The following is a 27060-nucleotide window of genomic DNA, read 5'->3' on the forward strand; positions in this document are numbered from 1 at the left end:
GGTCGACAGTCATTAGGTTGACCATTGAAGGTCGACTTGTCTGAAGGTGGACATGGGGTTAGGTCGACAGGGTCATTAGGGACCAGGGAATTCTCAAAAGATGGACACCGGGGGACAACAGGTGAGAATGAACAATAGAAAATTATTCCAAAATACGGAATAATCCCCTATCCAAAATGTTCCTGGACCCAAGCATTTCAGATAAGGGATACTCAACCTGTAATAGACATGTACGTTTCATAAATGATTTTAGCATGAAGCACAGAAGCCGGCTACTATACCATACTTGCCGACTTTTGAGCTGGGCTTTGTGGGAGAGAGCAGCTTGTTAGAGGAAATAGGGGGCGTGGGAGCTCCCAAGCGTAATTTGGATTCCCTCCCCATTTATGCCATGTAAATGAGGCGGGGCCATGGGCGGAGCTAACCAAAGTACATTTCAAAGTGTACTTTAGAGCTACATTTAGCAAATTTGAAAATCCTTCCTTCTTTCCTCCCTCCCTCCACGAGGCTGCTGCTTTATAAAAAGAAATGTTCCTCTCCTCCTGCACCCTCATTAAATGTTATAAGGCAGTGGGGAGGGGAGCAATTTTTATGAAGCGGCAGCGTGGGCATCTGTAGCGAGGGGGGGAGAGAGACAGCCTGAAAGGGGGGGCAGCCTGTGCCCGAGCCCTATTAAAGAAAACAGCGGGGTGCAGAGGGAGAGAAGCAGGAGGGAAGCCAGCCGCTAGCTTACCATGTCCTCTGCGGCACTACCCTCTGCTGCTCCCGATCCTGCGTCTGCCCCATGCTGTCACTGTGCTGCCGCTGCCAGGGCTATGACGGTGACCACGTCCGGTGCTACAGAACCCCGGCCGGCATTTAATAGGACAGCCGCGAGGTCACCGTCAGCCTCTGCACTTTGTGACTTGCGCAGTCACTGTTTTTTTTTAAATTTTTTTGACAGGCAGACTAAAAGCCGGGAGGATCCCATATATTCCCGGGAGACCAGGAGAAGGGATCAAAAAGAGGGATACTCCCGCTAAATGTGGGAGTGTTGGCTACCCTGTACTATACCGAGAGAGCAACAAGTTGGTGACTGTATACGAATAACACAATAACACATAGACAGGACACGGACAGACAGCCACAAATTATATTGACTTTTCTCTTTATGCGATTATTTATTTTTAACATATTTCACAGTTGCATTAGTCAAGTAACAATCAATTTTAAGATCAAAATAAAATGTATATTTTAAACAATTGTTCTACACAAGTGCGCCACTACCAGACTCTTATTCTTCCCAGTTGTATAGATAATATTATCTCTACAAGTATTAGAACAGGAAATATTGTGTCAGTGGAAGACCCCCCCAAAAAATCAGGCTGCACCCAAGGTCCAAGTGCACTACACCCCCTGCCACAGCTACATTCCCTATTGTTTGGGCTTTCCCTGTATCTAATCTCTGGCACAGGGGCGGGACTCGAACCCGCAACCAACCAGAGGATGACTCTCAGGGCCGGGCCATCATGGCTGAGGAGAGGCTGGTGGCTCTGCTGCAGTACCTGGCATCAGGAAGGTCCATGGAAGACCTGAAGTTTGGGACCTGTATCTTGGCTCAAGCTTTGGACTGTATCATCCCTGAGACCTGCAAGGCAATCGTGAAGGTGTTGCAGTATCAGTTTTGCAAGGTAAGAAAAAATAACACCACAGTTGTATTTAAATGAAACAGCAAAACTGTTTTTATTAAACTGTGAGGTAAAACTTTGTATTTGCGGCCTACACATGGCTGCTTAAATAACAGAAAAAAATAGTTGTTATAAAATATTTATAGAATTTTTGGTACTTGTTTCCTAGCACGGTGCCCGTCGGATCCCATCGCATACCTTAACTTAAGGTATGCGATGGGACCCGATCAGACATGACCGACCCGATTTTAGCCCTTTAAAGACGTTTCCCGTACAATAAAAAAATCGGTCGCATCACATGTCATTATAATGGCATGCGATGCGATGCGACGCGACCGACCCGATTTTACCATTGGACCCAATGTTAAATTGTACCTGAGACCCGATTTTACATTGGATCCAATGTTAAATGCCCCCCAGACCCGATTTTTTATTTTAAACCCACCCTGATGGTTAATTATAAGGTCAAATGCCCCCCATTGTTAACGCCAACCCACGATCAACGCCAACACGAAGCGTGGCGAGTGCAGCAGTACGTGTCCTCTGACCTTTTCATACCCCCACTATCCACGTCGGCGTGGAGTTGATTTTTATATAGTGCGGCGAGCGCAGCGAGACACCGAGCCCGAAGCAAGACGAGGGGAGGCGTAATACCTGTGAAGTAATGCGCGTCCCCTCGCGGGGCTTGCTGCGCTCGCCACGCTTCGCGCTCGCCACACTGTATAAGATCAACTCCACGCCGACATGGATAGTGGGGGTTTGAAAAGGTCGGAGGACGCGTACCGCCGCTCCTCGCGGGCTTGCTGCGCTCGCCACGCTTCTGGTTGCCGTTGATCGTGGGGTGGCGTTAACAATGGGGGGGCATTTGACCCATCAGGGTGGGTATACAATGAAAATTGGGGTCTGGGGGGCATTTAACATTGGGCCCAATGTAAAATCGGGTCTCGGGGACCATTTAACATTGGGTCCAATGTAAAAATCGGGTCGGTCGCGTCGCATGCGATTTGGTCCCATGCGATGTGACCGATTTTTAAGACTCGATGGCATACAATTGAAATCGTGGGCGCCGTGCTAGGAAACAAGTACCAAATTTTTCTATATTAAATAATATGTATATAAAATAGTATACAATACTATAAAATAAATGTTCAAAACAGTACAAACAGTATCAGCAATCTTTATTATCCTTAAATAACCAATAGTGCAGTATGATAGATGGGGCTGAAGCCTGACTAATCTTGCTCGTTGCCAAGGGGGACTCATTTTGCTCATTGCCAAGGGGTACTATTATTGCTCGTTGCCAAGGAGGACTCCCGCCCCCGCCTGCTCTGCCCGGCTAAGCTGCCCCCCTGTCGCAGCTATTTTCACTTAAGTCTCCGGCTGGGCCGCTAGCCAATAGGTCCAGCAGCCATCAATGCTGCTTCTGATTGGCTGCTGGACCGCAAGCGCCTATTGGCTAGCGGTCCAGCGGCAGACTTAATAGCTGAGCATAGTCGGGTAGAGCAGGGAGCGGGCGGGGAAGGGAGCAGGCTGCACAGCACCGGCACTCTTTGATGTCTCGATGCCCAGAGCTCGTGTTCCGCCGGTTTCACCCTTCCTACGCCTCAGCCTACCTTAACCCTGTAGTTAGGGCTACCTACATCTGTCCATCAGCTGGTCCTGAAGAAATCCAATATGGGGTACCTGTGGAAGGAAATTATACTTACAGGGGTCCTCCGGCGTAGATCAAGTCCTCTTGGTTCCATGTAGCCTTCAGGGGACTTGGCAAAATAACAAACCGAAAAGGCGACACCCACAGACTGACAGGATGAGTCGCAAGATGCTTGTTTACATCCGGCGGCTCCTCCCGAATACTGCTATTGGCTGCCTAGCGGCCAATCAGGAGTCGCTAGGCAGCCAATAGCGGTGTGTATGGGTGGGGGGGGGCATGGGGTTGCACCTATGGGAATGCCCAGATCCAAGGTACCTTAGAGTAGCCCTAGATGTGTGTGGGCCTTGCGACCATCGAATGATGTGGGTGTTCCTTCACAGTCTGTGAAAAGATGTTTATGTAAAACATGAATTCGTAGCCTTGCGGACGTATGTGGCGTGCGAGGGGAGACGTGCAAATCAGCATTCGCAGGGCGGCATCTGGTGGACTTGGAGCCTTGCGAATCAACCATTATAACCCCCAAAGTGTGTGATAACTGTACTACAGAATAAGCATAGATGAATAAGGGATAGCACTGCTGAAATTTTGCTCCAAGTTGGCCAATGGATAGACTATAGGAAATAGCACTCCCACAATAGACGTAAACTGTACTCCAGAGGCTGTGCCGGTCACTATGACACTTAAGTAGGTTCTGGTAGCGGCAGGACTATAGTAGGTGCCTTCCTTTTAATCAACAATGTGTTTTGCCGTGGTTTCAGCTTTATCAAGGTGATGGTATGAGGTGGTTGCTGGGTGATCAAGCTGGTATGAGGAGGAGTAGGCTGGTATGAGGAGGAGTGGGGGAGTAGGCTGGTATGAGGAGAGTGGTGGAGTAGGCTGGTATGAGGAGTGGGGGAGTAGGTTGGTATGAGGAGTGGGGGAGTAGGTTGGTATGAGTGGGGCAGTTAGTGGTATAATGGTGGTATAATGTCAGGGGGGATATCTGGGAGGGATGGTAGCTGGGGTGGGGTGTGTGGCCTGTGTATGTGTTGCAATCTAGTGCGGCACATACTTTTTGTGCTATGCGATGTGATGTGCACAGGAGCACGCATTGCATCGCATGAGCAAAATGTTTTGTGTATGGGCAGCTTATCTCTCTCTCTGCACATGTTACATCTGCAGTGAAAAATGGTTTTGTTTATTCTGAGAACAAATTTGTCCTGTGATCAGGGGATGAGGTGTGTCTATTGCAGTGTTGGATTGGATTAAAGCAGCCAGTATTTACCCCCCCCCCCCCCAAATCGAACTCTCTCTGCACATGTTACATCTGCCCCACCTGCAGTGCACATGCTCCTGCGATCATCTCTGAATCAGGCTTGACTCTGGAGACTTCATAAACAACCTTATGACCTGCGTTTGCGGATCCTTAGCACCAGCACCTCCTGAACCCACTCTATCTACCCCCATAGTTACAGGTTCTACTGTTCAAAGAAGCTTTTTTGCAGCAATTGTGGACATACTGTAATTGAGGAATACAGAATAGCTGCAAAGAGATTTCTGTAAGCAAAATATTTAACTTAAATTAAAGTTGCAATATATTTTTATACCACTAGATGGTGATGTATGTACATGTGTAATGTAGAGACTATTGGCCTTTTTCAGAGCAGACGTAAAAATATGGTGAGATTTAATAGGATGAGAGATTCAGAAAGTGAGAGATTTGGTAGGAAAAAGCGGCATAACATGATTGCCGCTTTAACCCCTTCACGACATTTGACGTATATATACGTCATGGCCGGGAAGTACTTCCCGACACATGACGTATATATACGTCATGACTTTAAACTGTCACTGCGTCTCGAGACGCAGTGACAGAGGGACGATGTCTGCTGTCCCTGACAGCAGACATGTCCCTGCATGCCCAGGGGGGGCTGCGATGTCGCCCCCCCGTCGGCGATCGCTGTGATTGGCTGTTCAGTGTGAACAGCCATTCACAGCGTTTTCCTGTGTTACCAGCGAATCAGACGCTTGGTAACACAGGTGTCAATCACCGCCGGGCGTCAGGGGGCATGAGGGGGTCATCGGTGACGATGACACCTCACCCCACCCTCACCCCACCTGCCCCCAAGGCTGTGATTGGTCCGTGGGACCCACGGACCAATCACAGCCAAGGCGCGACATTTAAACTACCGGTGACTGCGCTGCAGACGCCATTCCGGTCTGGAATAGCGTGCAGAACGGTCACCGTGCCTGTCTGCCGTGAATACCGACCTGATCCTTGCTAATACTTACCTGATCCTTGCAAATACCTTACCTGATCACCTGCTCACTGCTTGTAGCGTGCTGGACGCTTCCTGGATCTGACTTCCTGAGACTTCCTGCTGCTGCTGCAGTGTGATAGAGAGATAGAGAGATAGAGAGAGAGATAGAGAGAGATAGAGAGATAGTGACAGAGAGAGCTATATTTTGTGTCTGCTACCCCCCCTTTTTGGGGGTGCAGGGGTTTTTTATATATAAATAACTGTCGCTGCTGCTGCAGTGTCATAGTGATAGATAGTGATAGATAGTGAGAGATAGTGATAGATAGTAATAGATAGTGAGAGATAGAGAGATTTGTGTCTGCTACCCCCCTTTTTTGGGGGTGCAGGTTTTTTTTTTATATATATATAACTGTCAGTGCTGCTGCTGCAGTGTCATAGTGATAGATAGTGATAGATAGTGAGAGATAGAGAGATAGAGAGAGATAGTGACAGAGAGTGTATATTTTGTGTCTGCTACCCCCCCTTTTTGGGGGTGCAGTTTTTTTTTTATACATATAACTGTCAGTGCTGCTGCTGCAGTGTGATAGATAGTGATAGATAGTGATAGATAGTGAGAGATAGAGAGAGATAGTGACAGAGAGTGATAGAGAGTGTATATTTTGTGTCTGCTACCCCCGCCTTTTGTGCTGATCACTATATCTGAGGTGATCAGCAACTTTTTGGGGGTGCAGAGGTTTTTTTTTTTTTATATATACCTGTCAGTTGCTGCCAGTTGCACCAAAGGTTGTGCACCTGCTGCCCCTCACTGGTAATCAGTGTCGCATCACTGATCACCTTTTTTTTTTTTTTGTGGGTGCTGTGTGGTCTTTTTTTAATTTTTTTTTTACACACACTGTGATTTTGTGGGTGTCCTGTGGCCACTGTGCGCTGATCAGTGACGTACATCACTGATCAGCTTTTTCGGCACAGGGTTGATCTATTTTTTTTTTTTTTGATCAAATTCCTGTTGCCTTTGAGCGCTGTTCAGTGACAGACGTTACTGACCAACATCTGTGCTCAATTTTTGGTGCAGGACCTTTTTATTTTTTTTTAACCCCTTCATTTTTTTTTTTTTTAACCCCTTCAATTTTTTTTTTTTTTAACCCCTTCATTTTTTTTTTTTTGTATAAAGTATTTTTTTTGTTCTGCACTACATACACACAACACACTACATACCCCCCGGGTTGAAATAAAGTTTGTACCCCCCCCTACACTATACACGTGTTGAAACATTTCACTACCAGTAACACAAAAATAAAAATGGCATCCCAAATGTCCTCCCAAATGTCCTCCCAAATGTCATCCCAGTCATCCAGAAGAATGTATTCAGTGGAGGAGGCATATGCCATGCTTGCCTCTGATTCTGACACAGCCAGTGAGGCAAGCGGGGAATTTGAAGGATTCGTCTTAAGCTCCTCTTCCTCCTCTGGTGATGAGGGACCCCCTCAAAGACGCCCCCGTAGAGCAGCTGAGACCCCCCCCCCAATAATTGATCTCGTATGGACCCCACCACCAGACAATTTTGAGCCCCAGGTTCCTGAGTTTTTGGCCATGCCAGGAATCCAATTTGATTCCACAGGTCTCAGAGAAATTGACTTTTTCAAATTATTTTTCTCTGATGATTTTATAAATTTAATGGTGGACCAAACTAATTTATATGCCCAGCAGTTTATTGCTCAAAACCCCACGTCATCATTTGCTAGGTGGACCCCTGTAGATGCAGTAGAGATGATGACGTTTTGGGGTCTGGTGTTTCATATGGGCATAGTAAAAAAGCCAGAAATTAGGCAATATTGGAGTACAGATGTTCTGTACAGCACCCCATTTTACCGTATGGCCATGACTCGGACTCGTTTTGAGGCAATCCATAAATTTATACATTACACCGATAATGCACAGTGCCCACCCAGAGATGATCCCACCTTTGACCGGCTATTCAAAGTCAGGCCGGTCATTGATCATTTCAGTGCCAAATTTGCAGAGCTATACATCCCTGAAAAATTTATTTGTATTGACGAGTCCCTTATACATTTTAAAGGAAGGGTTAAATTCCGCCAGTACCTTCCCAGTAAGAGGGCAAGGTATGGCATAAAAATGTATAAGCTGTGTGAAAGCACCACAGGGTACACCCACAAGTTTAGGGTATATGAAGGGAAGGATTCAAGAATTGAACCGCCAGAATGCCCCCCCTCCCTCGTAGGTGTTAGTGGCAAAATTGTCTGGGATTTAATGCACCCCTTCCTGGATAAGGGTTATCACCTCTATGTGGATAACTTTTACACCAGCATCCCCCTGTTTAAGGCCCTTGGTTCAAGAGGTACAGCAGCTTGCGGTACTGTGCGCAAGAACCAAAGAGGCCTCCCCAAAACGCACATTGCCCAAGTAATGAGAAGGGGTGAAAGCAGGGGAATATGCACCGAAAATATGTTGTTGGTCAAATATAAGGACAAGAGGGATGTCCTTATACTGACAACAATTCATGGAGACAGTACCACCTCCATCCCTGTACGAGGTACCAGTACCCACACCTCAAAACCAAATTGTATCCTAGATTACAATAAGTACATGGGCGGAGTGGATCTTTCAGATCAGGTACTGAAGCCGTACAGTGCCCTGCGGAAAACAAATATCTGGTACAAGAAGCTGGCCGTGTATATCATCCAGATGGCACTGTATAACGCTTACGTGCTATTCCGTTCTACCGGCCAGAGGGGGACATTTATGCACTTTCAAGAGGAAGTCATAAAGGGCCTAATATTTGGGAACCAGCAGGCAGAGGGCCCCAGTACTTCTAGTACTGGGCCCCGTATTGTACCAGGGCAGCATTTTCCCAACGAAATCCCCTCCACTGCAAGAAAGGGCAGGACACAAAAAAGGTGCAAAGTTTGCTATAAAAAGGGAATAAGAAAGGAAACTATTTTCCACTGTGAAACTTGCCCCGACAAACCCGGCCTATGTATAAAGGAGTGTTTCAAAATATACCACACATCGATGGATTATTAGGTTCATCATTTCACCGTGCATCGGGGGTCTTGCTAATGCCACATAGCACCCACCATTCATTCCACCAGAATCTGAGCTGCAAAATCCAAAAATCACTCCTTCCCTTCTGAGTCCTGCCATGCACCCAACTGGTATTTTTTGGTCACATGTGAGGCATTGCCGTACTCTGGAGAAATGGGGGCACAGATTTTGGGGTGCTTTGTCTCCTTCATTCCTTGTGAAAATGAAAAATTTTGAGCCAGAAGTACATTTTTGTGTAAAAAAATGTAATTTTTCATTTTCACAGCCCAGTTGTACCAAAATTGGTGAAACCCCTGGGGGTTTGAAATGTACACTATACCCCTAGATGAATTCCCTGAGGGGTGTAGTTTGCAAAATGGGGTGACTTGTGGGGGGGTTCCACTGTATTGGTAATGCAACATAGCACCCACCATTCATTCCACCAAAATCTGTGCTGCCAAATCCAAAAATCACTCCTTCCCTTCTGAGTCCTGCCATGCGCCCAACTGGTATTTTTTGGTCACATGTGAGGCATTGCCGTACTCGGGAGAAATTGGGGCACAGACTTTGGGGTGCTTTGTCTCCTTCATTCCTTGTGAAAATGAAAAATTTTGAGCCAGAACTGCATTTTTGTGTAAAAAAAATGTAATTTTTCATTTTCACAGCCCAGTTGTACCAAAATTGGTGAAACCCCTGGGGGTTTGAAATGTACACTATACCCCTAGATGAATTCCCTGAGGGGTGTAGTTTGCAAAATGGGGTGACTTGTGGGGGGGTTCCACTGTATTGGTAATGCAACATAGCACCCACCATTCATTCCACCAAAATCTGTGCTGCCAAATCCAAAAATCACTCCTTCCCTTCTGAGTCCTGCCATGCGCCCAACTGGTATTTTTTGGTCACATGTGAGGCATTGCCGTACTCGGGAGAAATTGGGGCACAGACTTTGGGGTGCTTTGTCTCCTTCATTCCTTGTGAAAATGAAAAATTTTGAGCCAGAACTGCATTTTTGTGTAAAAAAAATGTAATTTTTCATTTTCACAGCCCAGTTGTACCAAAATTGGTGAAACCCCTGGGGGTTTGAAATGTACACTATACCCCTAGATGAATTCCCTGAGGGGTGTAGTTTGCAAAATGGGGTGACTTGTGGGGGGGTTCCACTGTATTGGTAATGCAACATAGCACCCACCATTCATTCCACCAAAATCTGTGCTGCCAAATCCAAAAATCACTCCTTCCCTTCTGAGTCCTGCCATGCGCCCAACTGGTATTTTTTGGTCACATGTGAGGCATTGCCGTACTCGGGAGAAATTGGGGCACAGACTTTGGGGTGCTTTGTCTCCTTCATTCCTTGTGAAAATGAAAAATTTTGAGCCAGAACTGCATTTTTGTGTAAAAAAATGTAATTTTTCATTTTCACTGCCCACTTGTATCAAAATTGGTGAAACCCCTGGGGGTTTGAAATGTACACTATACCCCTAGATGAATTCCCTGAGGGGTGTACTTTGCAAAATGGGGTGACTTGTGGGGGGGTTCCACTGTATTGGTGCTTGGGGGGTCTTGCTAATGCGACATAGCACCCACCAAAATTCCACCAGAATCTGAGCTGCAAAATCCAAAAATCACTCCTTCCCTTCTGAGTCCTGCCATGCACCCAACTGGTATTTTTTGGTCACATGTGAGGCATTGCCGTACTCGGGAGAAATTGGGGCACAGATTTTGGGGTGCTTTTTCTCCTTCATACCTTCTGAAAATGAAAAATTTTGAGCCAGAACTGCATTTTTGTGTAAAAAAATGTAATTTTTCATTTTCACTGCCCACTTGTATCAAAATTGGTGAAACCCCTGGGGGTTTGAAATGTACACTATACCCCTAGATGAATTCCCTGAGGGGTGTACTTTGCAAAATGGGGTGACTTGTGGGGGGGTTCCACTGTATTGGTGCTTGGGGGGTCTTGCTAATGCGACATAGCACCCACCAAAATTCCACCAGAATCTGAGCTGCAAAATCCAAAAATCACTCCTTCCCTTCTGAGTCCTGCCATGCACCCAACTGGTATTTTTTGGTCACATGTGAGGCATTGCCGTCCTCGGGAGAAATTGGGGCACAGATTTTGGGGTGCTTTGTCTCCTTCATTCCTTGTGAAAATGAAAAATCTTGAGCCAGAAGTGCATGTTTGTGTAAAAAAATGTAATTTTTAATTTTCACAGCCCAGTTGTACCAAAATTGGTGAAACCCCTGGGGGTTTGAAATGTACACTATACCCCTAGATGAATTCCCTGAGGGGTGTACTTTGCTAAATGGGGTGACTTGTGGGGGGGTTCCACTGTATTGGTGCAACATAGCACCCACCATTCATTCCACCAAAATCTGTGCTGCAAAATCCAAAAAACACTCCTTCCCTTCTGAGTCCTGCCATGCACCCAACTGGTATTTTTTGGTCACATGTGAGGCATTGCCGTACTCGGGAGAAATTGGGGCACAGATTTTGGGGTGCTTTTTCTCCTTCATACCTTCTGAAAATGAAAAATTTTGAGCCAGAACTGCATTTTTGTGTAAAAAAATGTAATTTTTCATTTTCACTGCCCACTTGTATCAAAATTGGTGAAACCCCTGGGGGTTTGAAATGTACACTATACCCCTAGATGAATTCCCTGAGGGGTGTACTTTGCAAAATAGGGTGACTTGTGGGGGGGTTCCACTGTATTGGTGCTTGGGGGGTCTTGCTAATGCGACATAGCACCCACCAAAATTCCACCAGAATCTGAGCTGCAAAATCCAAAAATCACTCCTTCCCTTCTGAGTCCTGCCATGCACCCAACTGGTATTTTTTGGTCACATGTGAGGCATTGCCGTACTCGGGAGAAATTGGGGCACAGATTTTGGGGTGCTTTTTCTCCTTCATACCTTCTGAAAATGAAAAATTTTGAGCCAGAACTGCATTTTTGTGTAAAAAAATGTAATTTTTCATTTTCACTGCCCACTTGTATCAAAATTGGTGAAACCCCTGGGGGTTTGAAATGTACACTATACCCCTAGATGAATTCCCTGAGGGGTGTACTTTGCAAAATGGGGTGACTTGTGGGGGGGTTCCACTGTATTGGTGCTTGGGGGGTCTTGCTAATGCGACATAGCACCCACCATTCATTCCACCAAAATCTGTGCTGCAAAATCCAAAAAACACTCCTTCCCTTCTGAGTCCTGCCATGCACCCAACTGGTATTTTTTGGTCACATGTGAGGCATTGCCGTACTCGGGAGAAATTGGGGCACAGATTTTGGGGTGCTTTTTCTCCTTCATACCTTCTGAAAATGAAAAATTTTGAGCCAGAACTGCATTTTTGTGTAAAAAAATGTAATTTTTCATTTTCACAGCCCAGTTGTACCAAAATTGGTGAAACCCCTGGGGGTTTGAAATGTACACTATACCCCTAGATGAATTCCCTGAGGGGTGTACTTTGCAAAATGGGGTGACTTGTGGGGGGGTTCCACTGTATTGGTGCTTGGGGGGTCTTGCTAATGCGACATAGCACCCACCAAAATTCCACCAGAATCTGAGCTGCAAAATCCAAAAATCACTCCTTCCCTTCTGAGTCCTGCCATGCACCCAACTGGTATTTTTTGGTCACATGTGAGGCATTGCCGTACTCGGGAGAAATTGGGGCACAGATTTTGGGGTGCTTTTTCTTTTTCATACCTTGTGAAAATGAAAAATTTTGAGCCAGAACTGCATGTTTGTGTAAAAAAATGTAATTTTCCATTTTCACATCCCAGTTGTACCAAAATTGGTGAAACCCCTGGGGGTTTGAAATGTACACTCTACCCCTAGATGAATTCCCTGAGGGGTGTAGATTGCAAAATGGGGTGACTTGTGGGGGAGGTTCCTAACTTTTAGCACTTATGGTGCCTAGAAACCTACATGGTGCCTAAAAAAAAATCTCATAAAAAGGAGGCTCCAAAATCAAGTAGGTGCTCCTTCTATTATGAAGCCTGTGGTTTGGTCAAAGTGCACACTAGGGCCACATATAGGATATTTTTGAAAACAAAAGAATTGGGGGAATCAATTTTTAGTCACATTTCTCTAGTAAAATCTACTGTATTCGTTAGAAAAATGTATTAAAATTGAAACTCTGCAAAAAAAAAGAAATTTTGAAATTTCACCTACACTTTGTTTTAATTCCTGTGAAACACCTAAAGGGTTAACAAACTTCCAAAATGCTGTTTTGAATACTGTGAGGGGTGCAGTTTTTGAAATGGCATCATTTATGGGGGTGTCTCACATACAAGTCCCTCAAAGTCACATCAGAACTGAACTGATCCCTAAAAAAATCAGTGTTTGAAATTTTCTTGAAAATTTGAGAATTTGCTATTCATATTGTAAGCCTCCTAGTGTCCAAAAAAATTAAAAGGAAGTTGAAATAATGATGGAAACATAAAGTAGACATATGGTCTATGTTAGTTATTAACTATTTTGAGTGGTATGATTATTTGTCTCACAAGCAGAAAATTTAACATTTTGCAAATTGCTAAATTTTCCATTTTTTCACGATATTTTGGTATTTTTCACAAAAAAACACAGACTGTATCGACCCAAATTTACCACTAACTTGAAGTACAATGTGTCACGAGAAAACAATCTCAAAATCACTGGGATAAGTAAAAGCAAAAAAAAGTTATCCCCACTTAAGTGAGACATGTCAGATTTGAAAAAAAGGGCTCTGTCATGAAGGCACAAACTGGCTCTGTCATGAAGGGGTTAAAAAAACTGGAGATTTCTTCCCAAATCTCTCACTTTCTGAATCTCTCATCCTATTAAATCTCACCCATGATTTCTGTCCATAGGCGTGCGCAGCCCATTTTCTTAGGGGGTGCACAATTTAAGGGGCGTGTCCATCACCACCTACTGGGCGTGTCGTTAACCACCTACTGGGCGTGTCTATCACGGCCTATTGGGCATCACTGCAAACTAAATAGAAGGTAACTTATTTATGTATGGGCTTTAGAATGAATAATTCCCCCACACACACTAGAAATAGGGACAGTGCACCCAAAGCTCGCTGCAAAAATGTACACTAATACCTATTACACATAATGCCACACACTGTAATGCCCATTACACATAATGCCACACACCGTAATGCCATAACATATGTTAGAAAATGAACTGCCTGGGTGCACATGGGCCATCATTGCCTGCACAACCAGTCTGCAGCTGCATTGTATGTACAGCACAGCCCGGTACCGGCAGCAAGAAGAAGTGGCTTTTGTGGGCTTATGTGCAGGGGTGTAACCAGACCTTTCTGGAACCCATAGAAAGATTTTACGAGGGCCTGTGACCTCAGAAAGCAACGGGGGTAGTGGTGGGGGATTTGCTAAAGCTGATGGCAGACAAAACAGTACAGAAGAAGCGTAGCCTGACAGCGTAAGGGGGTGTAAATAGCAATAGCAATACTTTGATGTATTAAAAATATTATTCTTTCACAGAATTATAAGACCACATTGTAAATCACATTACGCCCCACACAGTAATACCCATTGCATCACATTACGCCCCACACAGTATTGCCCATTACGTCATATTACACCCCACACAGTAATGCCAATTTTGTCACATTATGCCCCATACACATTAATGGCCATTGCATCACATTACACCCCGCACAATAATGCCCAATGCCCCACACTACACCCCTCACATTAATGCCCATTGTGTCACAATACGCCCCACAGAATAATGCACATTCCATCACATTACGCCCCACACAGTAATGCACCTTGCATCACATTATGCCCTGCACTATAATGCCCATTGTATCACATTACACCCTGCACAATAATGCCCATTGCCCCAAACTATGCTCCATACAGTAATGTCCACTTGTCTACATTATTCCCTCACAGTAATTAACAATCAGGTACCTGATCAGACCATGAAGTGTAGAGTAGAGCAGCCAATCACAGTAGCTGCAGAACACTTTCACTGTTTGGTGCCATAGTTAGCTGTCTCTCTCAAGTGAAGCCATGAATGAGTTGGGGTTAAGGTGAATCAGCCATATTGGGCGGAGCTTAGAATGGCTGGGGATGGGGGCTTACAGAAACGAGGAGGATCTGCTATGGATAGATCAGGCAGAAATATGGGCGGGGCCTCAGGGTCACTTCTGGGGACAGACTACCTATCCGGGTTGGGGGCAGGGCTTTGCGCGACCCGAGAAATAGCAGGAGAGAGGTACTGTGTGAGGCCTTTGCTTCTGTCTGCTCTGCTGCAGCAGAGCTCATAGTATGACAGGGGGCAGGGGGAGCAGCGGGCCCTAGACACAGCTGGGGGGGGGGGACAAGAAACAAAGCAGCGGAGGAGCTTGCCTGTCAGTCTGCAGAGATGGCGGTGACATGCCAGCAGCTCAGCACTCAGCAGCAGTGGGAGGCAGGAATTGGACCAGCTCAGGCACTGCAGGAAGCGAAGCGGGGGCGGAGCATATGGGGCAGGGAGCTTCAGTGCTGCTGCCCGCTGTACTGTGTCTGTAATGTATTGAAGGGCGGCGAGCATTCTGTGTCTGCACTCTGTAACAGCGCTGCAGCTGGTGGTGGGGCCAGGCACAAGGTAGCCATTGCGGTCCAGACCGCAGCTCCACTGCTTCATAACACAGTGCCTCTTTTATACTTGGGGGGAGCGACCTGCCCTCTTGCTCCTACCATTCTGGCGACGTGTGCTTTGCATTAGGGGGTGCCTGTGCACCCCTGGCACCCCCCCTGCGCACGCCTATGTTTCTGTCTATCTTTCCTTAGTGAGTAAGCTCGCCTCTTTTTCATTCTTATGCCTAATAAACAGGTAACTGGGATTGCGACTCAAATGGGTTCCAACATGGCTAGTAAACCTTCAAAAGTGACCAAAGTACATTATGATCCTGGTATGTGGGTAAAGTCATGAATTACAACTGAAATACTGTAGGTAGGAAAAAGCCCCCTGGAAAAATCTGAATCCGTAACCCTAATGTACAGTAGGAGCAAGTTTCATCTTTGCTCCTTTGGCCATGGCTAGCCATGGCTATTCTATTGTTCTCAGCTGCAATACGTATTGTATTGCAGCTGAGAACAATAGAATAGACATGGCTAGCCATGGACAAAGGAGCAAAGATGAAACTTGCTCCTACTGTAGGTTACACACTGATAATGATGACTGTGTCTGATTGGTCGTATGCAATAAAAACACCCATTTATGCAAAATTACTTAAACTGCTGCCGTAGTGTTTTAAAAGTCACACCCAGTGGCGTAACTACTGTAAGGCAGCCCCAGCAGCCGCTTGGGGGAGCAAGCAGCAGTGGGGTCTGTGTGGGCGCCGGCACCCGGTCGACGCACTGACATGCCGCTGCCCACTAACTGAGCACTGGAGGCGTGTCAGCCACAGCGTGGGTGCGGCCATGGCAGAGATGACAAATCCCCCCACTGATTCAATTGACTTTACACAGAGCCAGCTATTGGCTACTGTGTACAGGATGGATGGGCGGATGGGCGTGCTAAGGCGGCCTGGGGTGCGTCGGAGCCAAGGGAAGCAGCAGGGTCTGCTGGTATCTCTTCCTCTCTCCTGCTTCAGCTTCTCCCTTATGCGTGTGACGTCATCACATCACACGCTGGGGAAACACGCTGGAGAGGAGCCTGGGGGAGGGGGGCACAAACTTTTTGGCAGGGGGGAGCAAAATGTATAGTTACGCCACTGGTCACCCCCCCCCCCCCCCTCTTTATGCCTGATTGAAACCTAATTGGGACACCCATAAAACACTGTGCGTATCCCTGCTTCAGCCCCCTGTTTGCCACTGCCCGCCCCCTCTGGAGGTCCCAGGGTTTGCATGTGCAAACCCCAAACAAGCAGGATTCAACCAGCTCCTTTCTTACATAAATAAAGAATACTTCACGCAGGCCCTTTACTGCTGGGTAAAGGGCCTGCGTGTATGTGCGCGGTTTGTTATAAAAAGAAGTACAATTCTCTAGCTGCATCTCTGCTTCACTTAGCACTTCACATGCAATGGCGTAACAATAGCGGTGACCTCCTCTTGCATCCTAAATAACGGTCTGCTTTAAGGCGGTGGCCATTTTGCAAGTGACATACAAGAGGAGCGCCGGGACCGCAGACAGGAGGATTTGCTGGTCCCGGTGGGAAGCAATGGACGCCGAATTTCAAGTTACGCCACAGTTCAAATGCACTAATCCACTTATTATTTGTACAACCCTCTCATGAATTGCGATTAGGAGCATTTGCAGCCATCACGGTGAAACAGTTGTACGATACATACCTACTTGAAGCATTCCCTCTGTGGGAGTTACCCAGAGAGAAGCATGTGGGAGGCGACAGGGGCGGAGCCAGGTGAATTGTATCATGCCCTGCCCCCATACGATGGAAACACAATAAACCTAAATATACAAATAAAATAAAAAAAACACGATGAGGGTATCTAATCACTTCACCTAACGTCACATCCTACCCACAAAACAGAAGTGGGGCAGCAGTGGCATAACAATAGCCCCGCAGAACCCCCGGTGGCGGGGAGGTGCTGAGTATTGCTGCGCTGCGCTGCTGCCCCCTGCCCGGACCTGCCTTATCCCTCCGCTTGCCGCTCGCTGGTGCGTCTGTGGCTGGTACCCATCAAATGCAGGACGTTCTTTGTATGCAAATGGCCCAGGCTGTCGTCCCACTCCCTCCGTCCGCACACTTGGGTGCATGCTCCCAGCGAACACCCTGTTCGCCTTGGCTGCAGGCACCTGGCATATGCACAGAAATGACCACCATTGGAGCCACTGTGAATTTTCTGGTCCATGCGAACAGACCAGAATAAGGCCCAGAATCCACTTCAAAGATATTACATTCTGCTTTATTACAAGAGGTACAGCTTAAGACCCTACACGGGGCATTCATTCCACAAGCTAAGCGACGATGCCTTGGTTCCTGGAGAGTCGGGAGCCTGTGTGAAATGTACGGGTTCACTATCTTCCTTCTTCCATGAATGTGGAGCTGTGGGAAGATAAGACAATTTTGGGATAAAGTTACGAAGCTTATAAATGACATTTGTAAACTCCAGTTGGTTAAAGATCCTACAGCATTATTATGCACTAAATTCTCAAATTGGGACTTGAAGTTCCAGAAGGGGAAGTTGGTCCCCCTTTGTGACAGTGATTGGGACCTTAGCAAGAAAAAGTGTTATTGCGATGTCGTACGTCTCCATCTCCCCATTTGTTATCGATGCTTAAAACTAGAGATGCGCAGGTTCTGATTTACTCTGATTTCAAAGCAGGATCTTATTGGCTATCAACTGTCAACAACTGTCATGTGATTTGGGATAGCCAATAAGATCCTGCTTTGAAATCAGAGTAAATCAGAACCTGCGCATTTCAGTGGCGTAACTAAAGGGCCGCAGCCCCCGCAGTGGCGTAACTAAAGGGCCGCAGCCCCCGCAGTGGCGGGGAGGCGCCGGGGGTCTGTGGGCGCTGTTGTTTCTTCGCCAGCTCCCCACTGCTTGTGGGTGCAGCGGGGAGCTGGCAGGGGGGTCCGTGCGGTGCGGGGGTACCTGTGGTCAGGGACTCGGGAGAGCCTGGAGGTCCCTGCGGCGCTGATTATGAGTTGCCGGGGTCCCTGCAGCGAAGTGGAAATACTGCGCTACCGCCGTGCGGCGGCGCGGGAAGCACTTCTAACTTTGAAAACACTGGCCGCGGCCGCACACTGATTGGCTGAGATTCAGCCAATCAGCATGCACCCAGTGTTTTCAGAGTCAGAAGTGCTTCCCGCGCCGCCGCACGGCGGTAGCGCAGTATTTCCACTTCGCTGCAGAGACCCCGGGGGGGGGGGGGGGCGATATTGTCCCGGCGGGGGGGAGCAAAATTTTCTGTTACGCCACTGGCGCATCTCTACTTAAAACTGTCCTTTTGCAACACATGTATTTGATAGAAACAAATGTCAAGAAATGTTACAATAATTGGGGAATAGATATTGAACATCCGGTTTTTATAACTAGGTCCAAGATAAGGAACATTTTTGAAGGGACTACATGGTTCCTTCTGAGCACATTGTGATGCCCAGGTCCCTGCGGCGAAGGGGAACTAGCCGCCACCGGAGGAGAGGGAGGTAGGACGTGACAATCACATTTTATGCATACATGCTGAAGCTTGCCTGTCTTTTGCCTTTATGTGTTCTCATTGTGAATATGCTTGCATTTTCTATATTTGTGGAAAATATATTAATAAAAATTTGTTTAAAAAAAATAAAAAATCCCAAATAAAATATATTTAGCAGTCCCACCTCTATACCAGCACCCAGGCATCTGGGGAATGTAACACGAGTGGCGGATACAGTAGGTGCAATCAGTCATCTGATCCGGGACATTCTTGGCTTATTTGCACTTTGCAAAGAGAATTCTATACATTCACCTACGGATCAATATTGTATAGAAACCTGCTTGGAAGTTGGGGAACGGCACCACCTGCCTCCAGCTATCAGATTATCCACTGCCGGCACGGATCACTCGACCCTATAGATGTCGACATACATTGGGTCAACAGGGCTTAATAGGTCAACCGTTTTTTTTTTCTTTGCCGACATGTGCCGACAGGTGGTATTTCCTACCCGACCATCGACTACAGCGTGGTGGGAGAATATCGTAGTGTGACTAGCGCAGCGAGGCACTCTGCCGTGCGAGGGGACGCGGTACACTCAGACGGTGTCCATGTCGACTATGTCGGCACTTGGGACAAAAACATGAAAAACTCATTTGGACATTTTGACTGTCGACCTTCCCATTGTCATCCTAATGCTTGTGTCGACCTTCCGACCGTAGCCATGACGACCTATTTCAGGTGTCAACCTAAGCCTTGTCAACCTTCAGTGGTCGACACAATGTATGTTGTCCCCGGAATGCACACACATACACGCACACACACACACACACACAACACGCACATGCTGTCTCCACCAACAGAGTGTGCTCTACCACTGTGCTAATAACGTACGTGGAGATGGACAGGGATAGATTGATAGCCCTCCGCCCACTTGCGCTGTATAAACAAACACACAATCAGGGAGTCAGCAATCCCACAGTCAGCTCCAGTCTGCTGTCTCCTGAATCCACAGACTGGTCCATCTGCAAGGTAAGAGCAATCACATTGCAGTATTAGCTGAGGGAGTCCTAGCAGCCTGAATGTGGCAGCGCTGCAGGGCATCGGCGCCGGGACTGTACATAACGCTGCTGGGACATTCTTATTTATTCCACTTACGGCTGAAAGTAAACTCTGTTCTTATGTGACGAGTGCTCTTTATATTACGGATACAAGTGTTAGGCACAATGGAATATGCTTGCGCCATATAAGTATCATCATGCAGAACAATGATATATAAATGCAGGACAATGATATATAAATGCAGAACAGTGATATATACATGCAGGACAATGATATATAAATGCAGAACAAAGATATAAATGCAGGACAATGATATATAAATGCAGGACAATGATATATAAATGCAGAACAGTGATATATACATGCAGGACAATGATATATAAATGCAGAACAAAGATATAAATGCAGGACAATGATATATAAATGCAGAACAGTGATATATAAATGCAGGACAATGATATATAAATGCAGGACAATGATATTTAAATGCAGGACAATGATATTTAAATGCAGGACAATGATATAAAAATGCAGAACAGTGATATATAAATGCAGGACAATGATATATAAATGCAGGACAATGATCTATAAATGCAGAACAGTTATATATAAATGCAGGACAATGATATATAAATACAGGACAATGATATATAAATGCAGGACAATGATATATAAATGCAGGACAATGATCTATAAATGCAGGACAATGATATATAAATGCAGAACAGTTATATATAAATGCAGGACAGTGATATATAAATGCAGGACAATTATATATAAATGCAGAACAGTGATATATAAATGCAGGACAATGATATAAAAATGCAGGACAATGATATATAAATGCAGGACAATGATATATAAATGCAGGACAATGATATATAAATGCAGGACAATGATATATAAATGCAGGACAATGATACTGTATATAAATGCAGGACAATGATATATAAATGCAGGACAATGATATATAAATGCAGAACAATGATATATAAATGCAGGACAATGATATATAAATGCAGAACAATGATATATAAATGCAGGATATAAAACCCTTTTTGGAATGGGAACGGCAGGACCTGGCTGCTGCAGGACACCAGTGGATGGAGGACATGTTCGCTTACTTATGGAGATGTTAGGACTGGTGGACAAACCATTTAAAGCACAACATCATTTTAGACACTTTCTCATGATGTGGGTTCTATGTCACATGGGATATTGCTACGGGCAACCAATCAGATGCTACTTCTTATTTATTTTAGCACTATCTAGAAGATAATAGATAGGATCTGATTGGTTGCCCATAGCAACAACCCATGTGAAATAGAACCCACATGTTAGTAAATTTCCCCAGATGTCCTACATGAAGAAAGCATATAAAAATCCTTGACCATGCTGTGTTCCTACATTCCTAGTTATTGTTATATGGCCAATTAATAATAATAACAGCAACCATAATAATGATAATATTATAATATATGGCCAACTGTAACTTCTGCTTTTTTGTTTTTGAATTATTTTTAATCCTAACTGCTACATGGCAGTACGGATGGTGTAATGGTTAGCATTACTGCCTCACAGTGCTGAGGTCATGGGTTCTATCCCCACCATGTGTTATATATACGGGGCAGTACGGATGGTGTAATGGTTAGCATTACTGCCTCACAGTGCTGAGGTCATGGGTTCTATCCCCACCATGTGTTATATATATACGGGGCAGTACGGATGGTGTAATGGTTACTTTACTGCCTCACAGCGCTGAGGTCATGGGTTCTATCCCCACCATGTGTTATATATACGAAGCAGTACGGACGGTGTAATGGTTAGCATTATTGCCTCACAGCACTGAGGTCATGGGTTCGATTCCCACCATGTGTTATATATACAGGGCAGTAAGGATGGTGTAACGGTTAGCATTACTGCCTCACAGCGCTGAGGTCATGGGTTCTATCCCCACCATGTGTTATATATACAGGGCAGTAAGGATGGTGTAACGGTTAGCATTACTGCCTCACAGCACTGAGGTCATGGGTTCTAACCCCACCATGTGTTATATATACGAGGCAGTACGGATGGTGTAATGGTTACATTACTGCCTCACAGCGCTGTGGTCATGGGTTCTATCCCCACCATGTGTTATATATACGGGGCAGTACGGACGGTGTAACGGTTACATTACTGCCTCACAGTACTGAGGTCATGGGTTCTATCCCCACCATGTGTTATATATACGGGGCAGTACGGATGGTGTCATGGTTACATTACTGCCCCACCATGTGTTATATATACGGGGCAGTACGGATGGTTTCATGGTTACATTACTGCCTCACAGGACTGAGGTCATGGGTTCTATCCCCACCATGTGTTATATATACGGGGCAGTACGGATGGTTTCATGGTTACATTACTGCCTTACAGCGCTGAGGTCATGGGTTCCATTCCCACCATGGCTCTAACTGTGTGGAGTTTGTATATTCTCCCCGTGGGTTTACTCCGGTTTCCTCCCACAATCCAAAAATATACTGGTAGGCCAATTGGCTCCCAACAAATTAACCCTAGAATGTCTGTGTGCGTGTATATGTGGTAGGGAATATAGATTGTAAGCTCCGCTGGGGCAGGGACTGATGTAAATGTTCAAATATTCTCTGTAAAGCGCTGCGGTATATGTGTGCGCTATATAAGAAACTGTTAATAAATAAATACATCGATTGTAAACATTCACATGGAAGTAAAATAACCCGGGTGATCCCATATTTGTTCTCGCACGGCCAGTTTTCCCAGCTGTTCTTGGGAATGATAAGGATCTGACAGTGACGGGCAGCCAGCAATGTGAAGGAGATCAGGGCATAGGAAATGGCCACTTATTGGGTTGTTTTATTACTTCAAAAATGACATAATACCATACCTCCCAACATGACCCTCTCCAGTAGGGACACAATGCTCTGCTCCTGGACTTCCCTGGTAATGTATGATTCCCATTACCTGTGGTGAAACACCTTTCTTATTACTTAACCTGTTCAACACAGGTGACAGCAATCATACATTACCAGGGAAGGTCAGGAGCAGAGCATTGTGTCCCTCCTGGAGAGGGTCATGTTGGGAAGTATGTAATACTTAACTTGTGTGTTGCACTCAACCAATGTCATGTACTGTTACCTGCAATGTCCAGCAGCCTGTATGCCATAGTGCTGAGGAGATATAACATTTATTGCAGCAGAGAAAATAGTCTCAATCTTTAGTAACATCCAAAATGGGAAAGTTGTGTAACCCTTGTGTTGCATTTGCTGTAGTACATATGTGTATATGTGTGTGTGTGTGTGTGTGTGTGTGTGTGTAAAAATGTGTGCGTGTACAGGTGGAAGGAAAATAGATTGTAAGCTCCATTGGGGCAAGGACTGGTGTAAATCATCTATATATATGTCTTGTGTCTGTGAGTCTCCGAAACACTGCCATCTGCTGGCAGAGAGTGAAACTACATCCCTTACTCTCACATGCACAAACCCGGAAGGTAGCAGACTAGCTTTCGAAGCTTTTGCTTTGAGCGGGCTCACTAGCAACCAAATGTTCTCTGTAAAGCGCTGAGTAATATGTTTGAGCTATATAAATACGTTAGTAAATAATGTATAGAGATTGGGATGCATTACAGGAGGTCAGTCTTCTTCAGGAACAGAGTAGTACAGAGAGGACATTTGGGGAAGCAGCTCCCGTCATCGGGAGAGAACTGAAACGACTGATGCTGAAATCTTGGGCCCCAATCAGAGCACTTGCCAGTCCATGCCCCAAATACTCGTTATTTTACTGCCATTGGCATAACATCATCATCATGTCCTTGCCCGCAGCTTAGAATAAGTGCCCTGCCAGGCACCCAGCTCTTACTGGAAATAGCCAGTCAGTGCCCTTCTCGTAGCCAGGGGCTATTTAGATACTAAGATATATAAATGGCAATGAGGGGAATTGTGATTGGTAGGACAGTAAGTGCTGATGGTTACAATGACATTCTACTGCAGTTATGTCTTCAGTGTCAGTGTAATTGTCAGATAATTAGTAGCTCTTTTGCATTTTCCTAATTGTGCCGTGAAAGTTCCAAAGTGTCTCTTTTGGGTGTAGACATCCATGACCTTCTAAAGAGGCCAGGTGACTAAGTGTTCATAGCAACCAATCAGCTCATAGATATCATTATATAGACTCTGGTCCATTCGCAGCTGGTGTGCGTTCGCACGGTGACCGATGTTTGGCGTATGCGCATGGACAGCTGCGTTTCTGCGCATGTGAATAAGCCGGGTGTGTTCCCATGGGATGTGGGTGCCGGGGACGGGCAGCTGCCCGCCCACTTACTTTTGAGGGTGTGGGCAGATCTAAGTGACCTGAAAGTCACTTAGATCTGCATGCGCGTTCCACATCATTCGATAGTCGGTGACCATCGAATGATTATGGGTGTTTACTCACAGGCTACGAATGGATTTTTACGTTAAACATCTGTTCGCAGGCCCTGCATGTGAACACAGGCTGCGAGGGGGGGGGGGGGGGGGTACCACCATTCACAGGGCGGCTTCTGGTTGACTCACAAGGGTCCAAACGAATCAACCAAAATAACCCCCAGAGTGTACTTGATAAATGATTGTTGAAGCTGATTGGCTAATTCCCCTCATGTCCTGTTTAGAATATTTTATACATCGACCACTAAATGGCAAATCTTGTAGAAAATGTACAGACTTCACTAAGATATGATCAGAGCCGGCCCTAGCCTAAATGACGCCCTAGGTAAGATTTTGGCTGGTGCCCCCTAGCACCGCCACTAGTTCCGCCTCTGACCCTGCTCCCCTTTCCCAGCACCATCAACCCTCATCATAGCAGTCATCATTTTGGTGCTCCTACCCGCAATATTTTAAATAGAAACAGTGCACACATTCGGTGCGCAGCTCAAACAGGGGTGTGTTCTTGCTGGGAAGGGGCATGGCCACCCAATAGTACCCCCAATGCAAATTATGCCACACAGTAGTGCAACTTTATTCACATTATATCATGCAATGGTGTCCCTTATTCACGTTACATCACACAGTAGTACCACTTTACCTTATGTACATTACTCCTCACATTATTCACATTATACCCTTAGAAAAAATCCTGAGAAAATATTGTATTTTAAGCACCTCCATGGCATTACTGCAACCCAGCACAAAGCAGTGTGTGCTGGGCAGAGGAGAAGAGCTGCAGCTGCTGCTGTCACTTAAGGGGAGGGGGCCCCAACTGGGCCCTTCCATCAGACTTTGGCCTGGGTAATTTGTACCCCCTACCCCTTTCTCTCGGCACCCCTGATAATGCCACACAGTAATCCCCCTTACACATGACACACATTATTAATGTCCTTATAAACATATGCCAACCTTTATTAATGCCCTTCATACACATAATGATACACATAATGCCCCTTACACCTATGTTGCACATTATTAATGCCCTTATACACATGACACACATAATGCCCATTACACATATGTTGCACATTATTAATGCCCTTATACACATGACACACATAATGCCCCTTACACATATGTCGCACATTATTACACTATTGCACAACCAACCCACCCACAGACAGCACTCGCACAGCTGCTAACACTGTGACCTCTGCCTCTGCCTGGATACAGATGTTTCCTCATACATCTTGCCTCAATAGGCCATGCAGCTCCTGGCCAGTTCTGCTAACGTTGGGTGCCTTTTTTGCTGAAAATTCGTCTTATTTGCATTGTTATGTGACCAGGACACACAAGGAGCTTCTTATGATTAAAATGATATGCAGCATGCCTATATTCTGTGTGCGACTGTGGCTGTACCTGCATATGGAATGCTATGTTACAGTGATTTCCATCAATACACTATTTCATATGCAGATACAGCCTCACTCACACACAGAATATAGGCATGCTGCATATCATTTTAATCAGCAGAAGCTGCTGATGCTCCCAGGCATTACAAATGCCCTAGGCAATTGCCTAGTTTGCCTATGCCTAAGGCCGGCTCTGGATATGATTACAAGTAATCATTGCTTTGTAGGATGTCTGTAATATAAGCCATGGTGTGGAGCTGTGTTATATTACCAGATGTATAGATTGAATCAGTTGTACATCTTAAAATATATGCAACAGACCAATATAGATGCTCGATCATTTTCTATGCAGCCGGTATGACCCCTGCCACATGTGTAATTTCTGTATACATATATATATTGGTGTTGTTGTGCTGAACTGTGCGCCTGCTTTATCTTGTGGAACTAGAATGAGCAAACAGCGTGCTGCTAAATAAATCTATATAATGGATAACTGTATTATACAGTGAGTGTGGCTGTCACTCACATACAGCAGCCAGTGCGCAGATGTATTACAGAAGGGAAGCTAGTGTATTGTCTCTAGATAAATGCAATAATCACCCCAAAAGTGTGGAAAAGTACTATTCATGTTGTAGAACATATACCAACTGGATTCAGTAGCGCAATACTTTATAAAGTTATTAAATCAAACTGAAAGTTATATATAAAATTGATATAAGCGCGTTAGACAGTCAAAAGAGGAACTCTAGTACGCTGAAACCTTTGCCCATGTATCCCTGTAAATATAATCCACACTGCAAGGTCTGTACGTGCAACGTAGAAGTGGGGTTTGTGCATGCACTAGACCTGATATAGTGAGGCTGCATGAGAAATGCGTACAATCCTCAGAAAATGCAATTGTTGGAGGTATGAAGTTCTGAACCCATTTTTAGCTTGGATGCGTCCCACCCTTAGCATTAGGCCAGTGGTTCCCTAATTGTGTGGCTAGGCACCCTTGGTTGCTGAGAGGCTCTTATATTGGGTGCCTCTGGTTGGTGACCCAGGACCAAATCAGATCATTTATGGTCAAAGTGACAGGAAAGCCAATGTTTGTGACTGCCAAAATATAATCATAACATCATAATAGTTCTGGTCAATCAAAAACACAACTGTGCACCACCACATGTGACACCTTGAGTCCTGTTGGAGAAAGTGCGCTATATAAATTAAACTTGCTTACTTACACCCATGATGACAGGTAGGCAAAATTTAATTAAGTTCTCTTTTCCCCAAATTGATCAATAAACAGATTTTATCCTAGGGGTGACGTGAAAACAATGCTGATGCGTAATTCAAGAAAGTTTGAGAACCACTGGGTTAGACTCAAAAATACAGCAAAGTAACCAATCCCAGTACTAGGTAAACTTTGATGATATTCTAATCAGATGGTCTGAAAGTGTGTGGACCACAGAAAAATGGCAGCCCAACCAGTACCAA

At 45.5% G+C, this 27060-nt stretch overlaps 1 protein-coding gene across 3 annotated transcripts in view; it reads left to right on the forward strand.

Moving 5' to 3' along the window:
- The first annotated feature begins 639 nt into the window (after positions 1-639).
- LOC146007577 (neuropeptide Y receptor type 4-2-like) overlaps positions 640-27060 on the forward strand; it is a 42452-nt gene continuing 16031 nt past the window's right edge. Inside the window, exons 1-2 of one of the 3 annotated variants that reach the window (XM_083146038.1) lie at positions 640-1670; positions 18599-18708. In XM_083146038.1, the coding sequence (XP_083002164.1) occupies positions 18632-18708 (77 nt within the window). In that variant the 5' untranslated portion in view covers positions 640-1670; positions 18599-18631. Of the gene's footprint in view, positions 1671-18598; positions 18709-19636; positions 19728-27060 lie in introns of those variants that run through there. The other 2 variants (XM_083146039.1, XM_083146040.1) reach the window with 2 other exon arrangements.

The sequence above is a fragment of the Crinia signifera genome, chromosome 6 (assembly GCF_055691185.1).
Source record: "Crinia signifera chromosome 6, ASM5569118v1, whole genome shotgun sequence".
NCBI classification, from domain to species: Eukaryota; Metazoa; Chordata; class Amphibia; order Anura; family Myobatrachidae; genus Crinia; species Crinia signifera.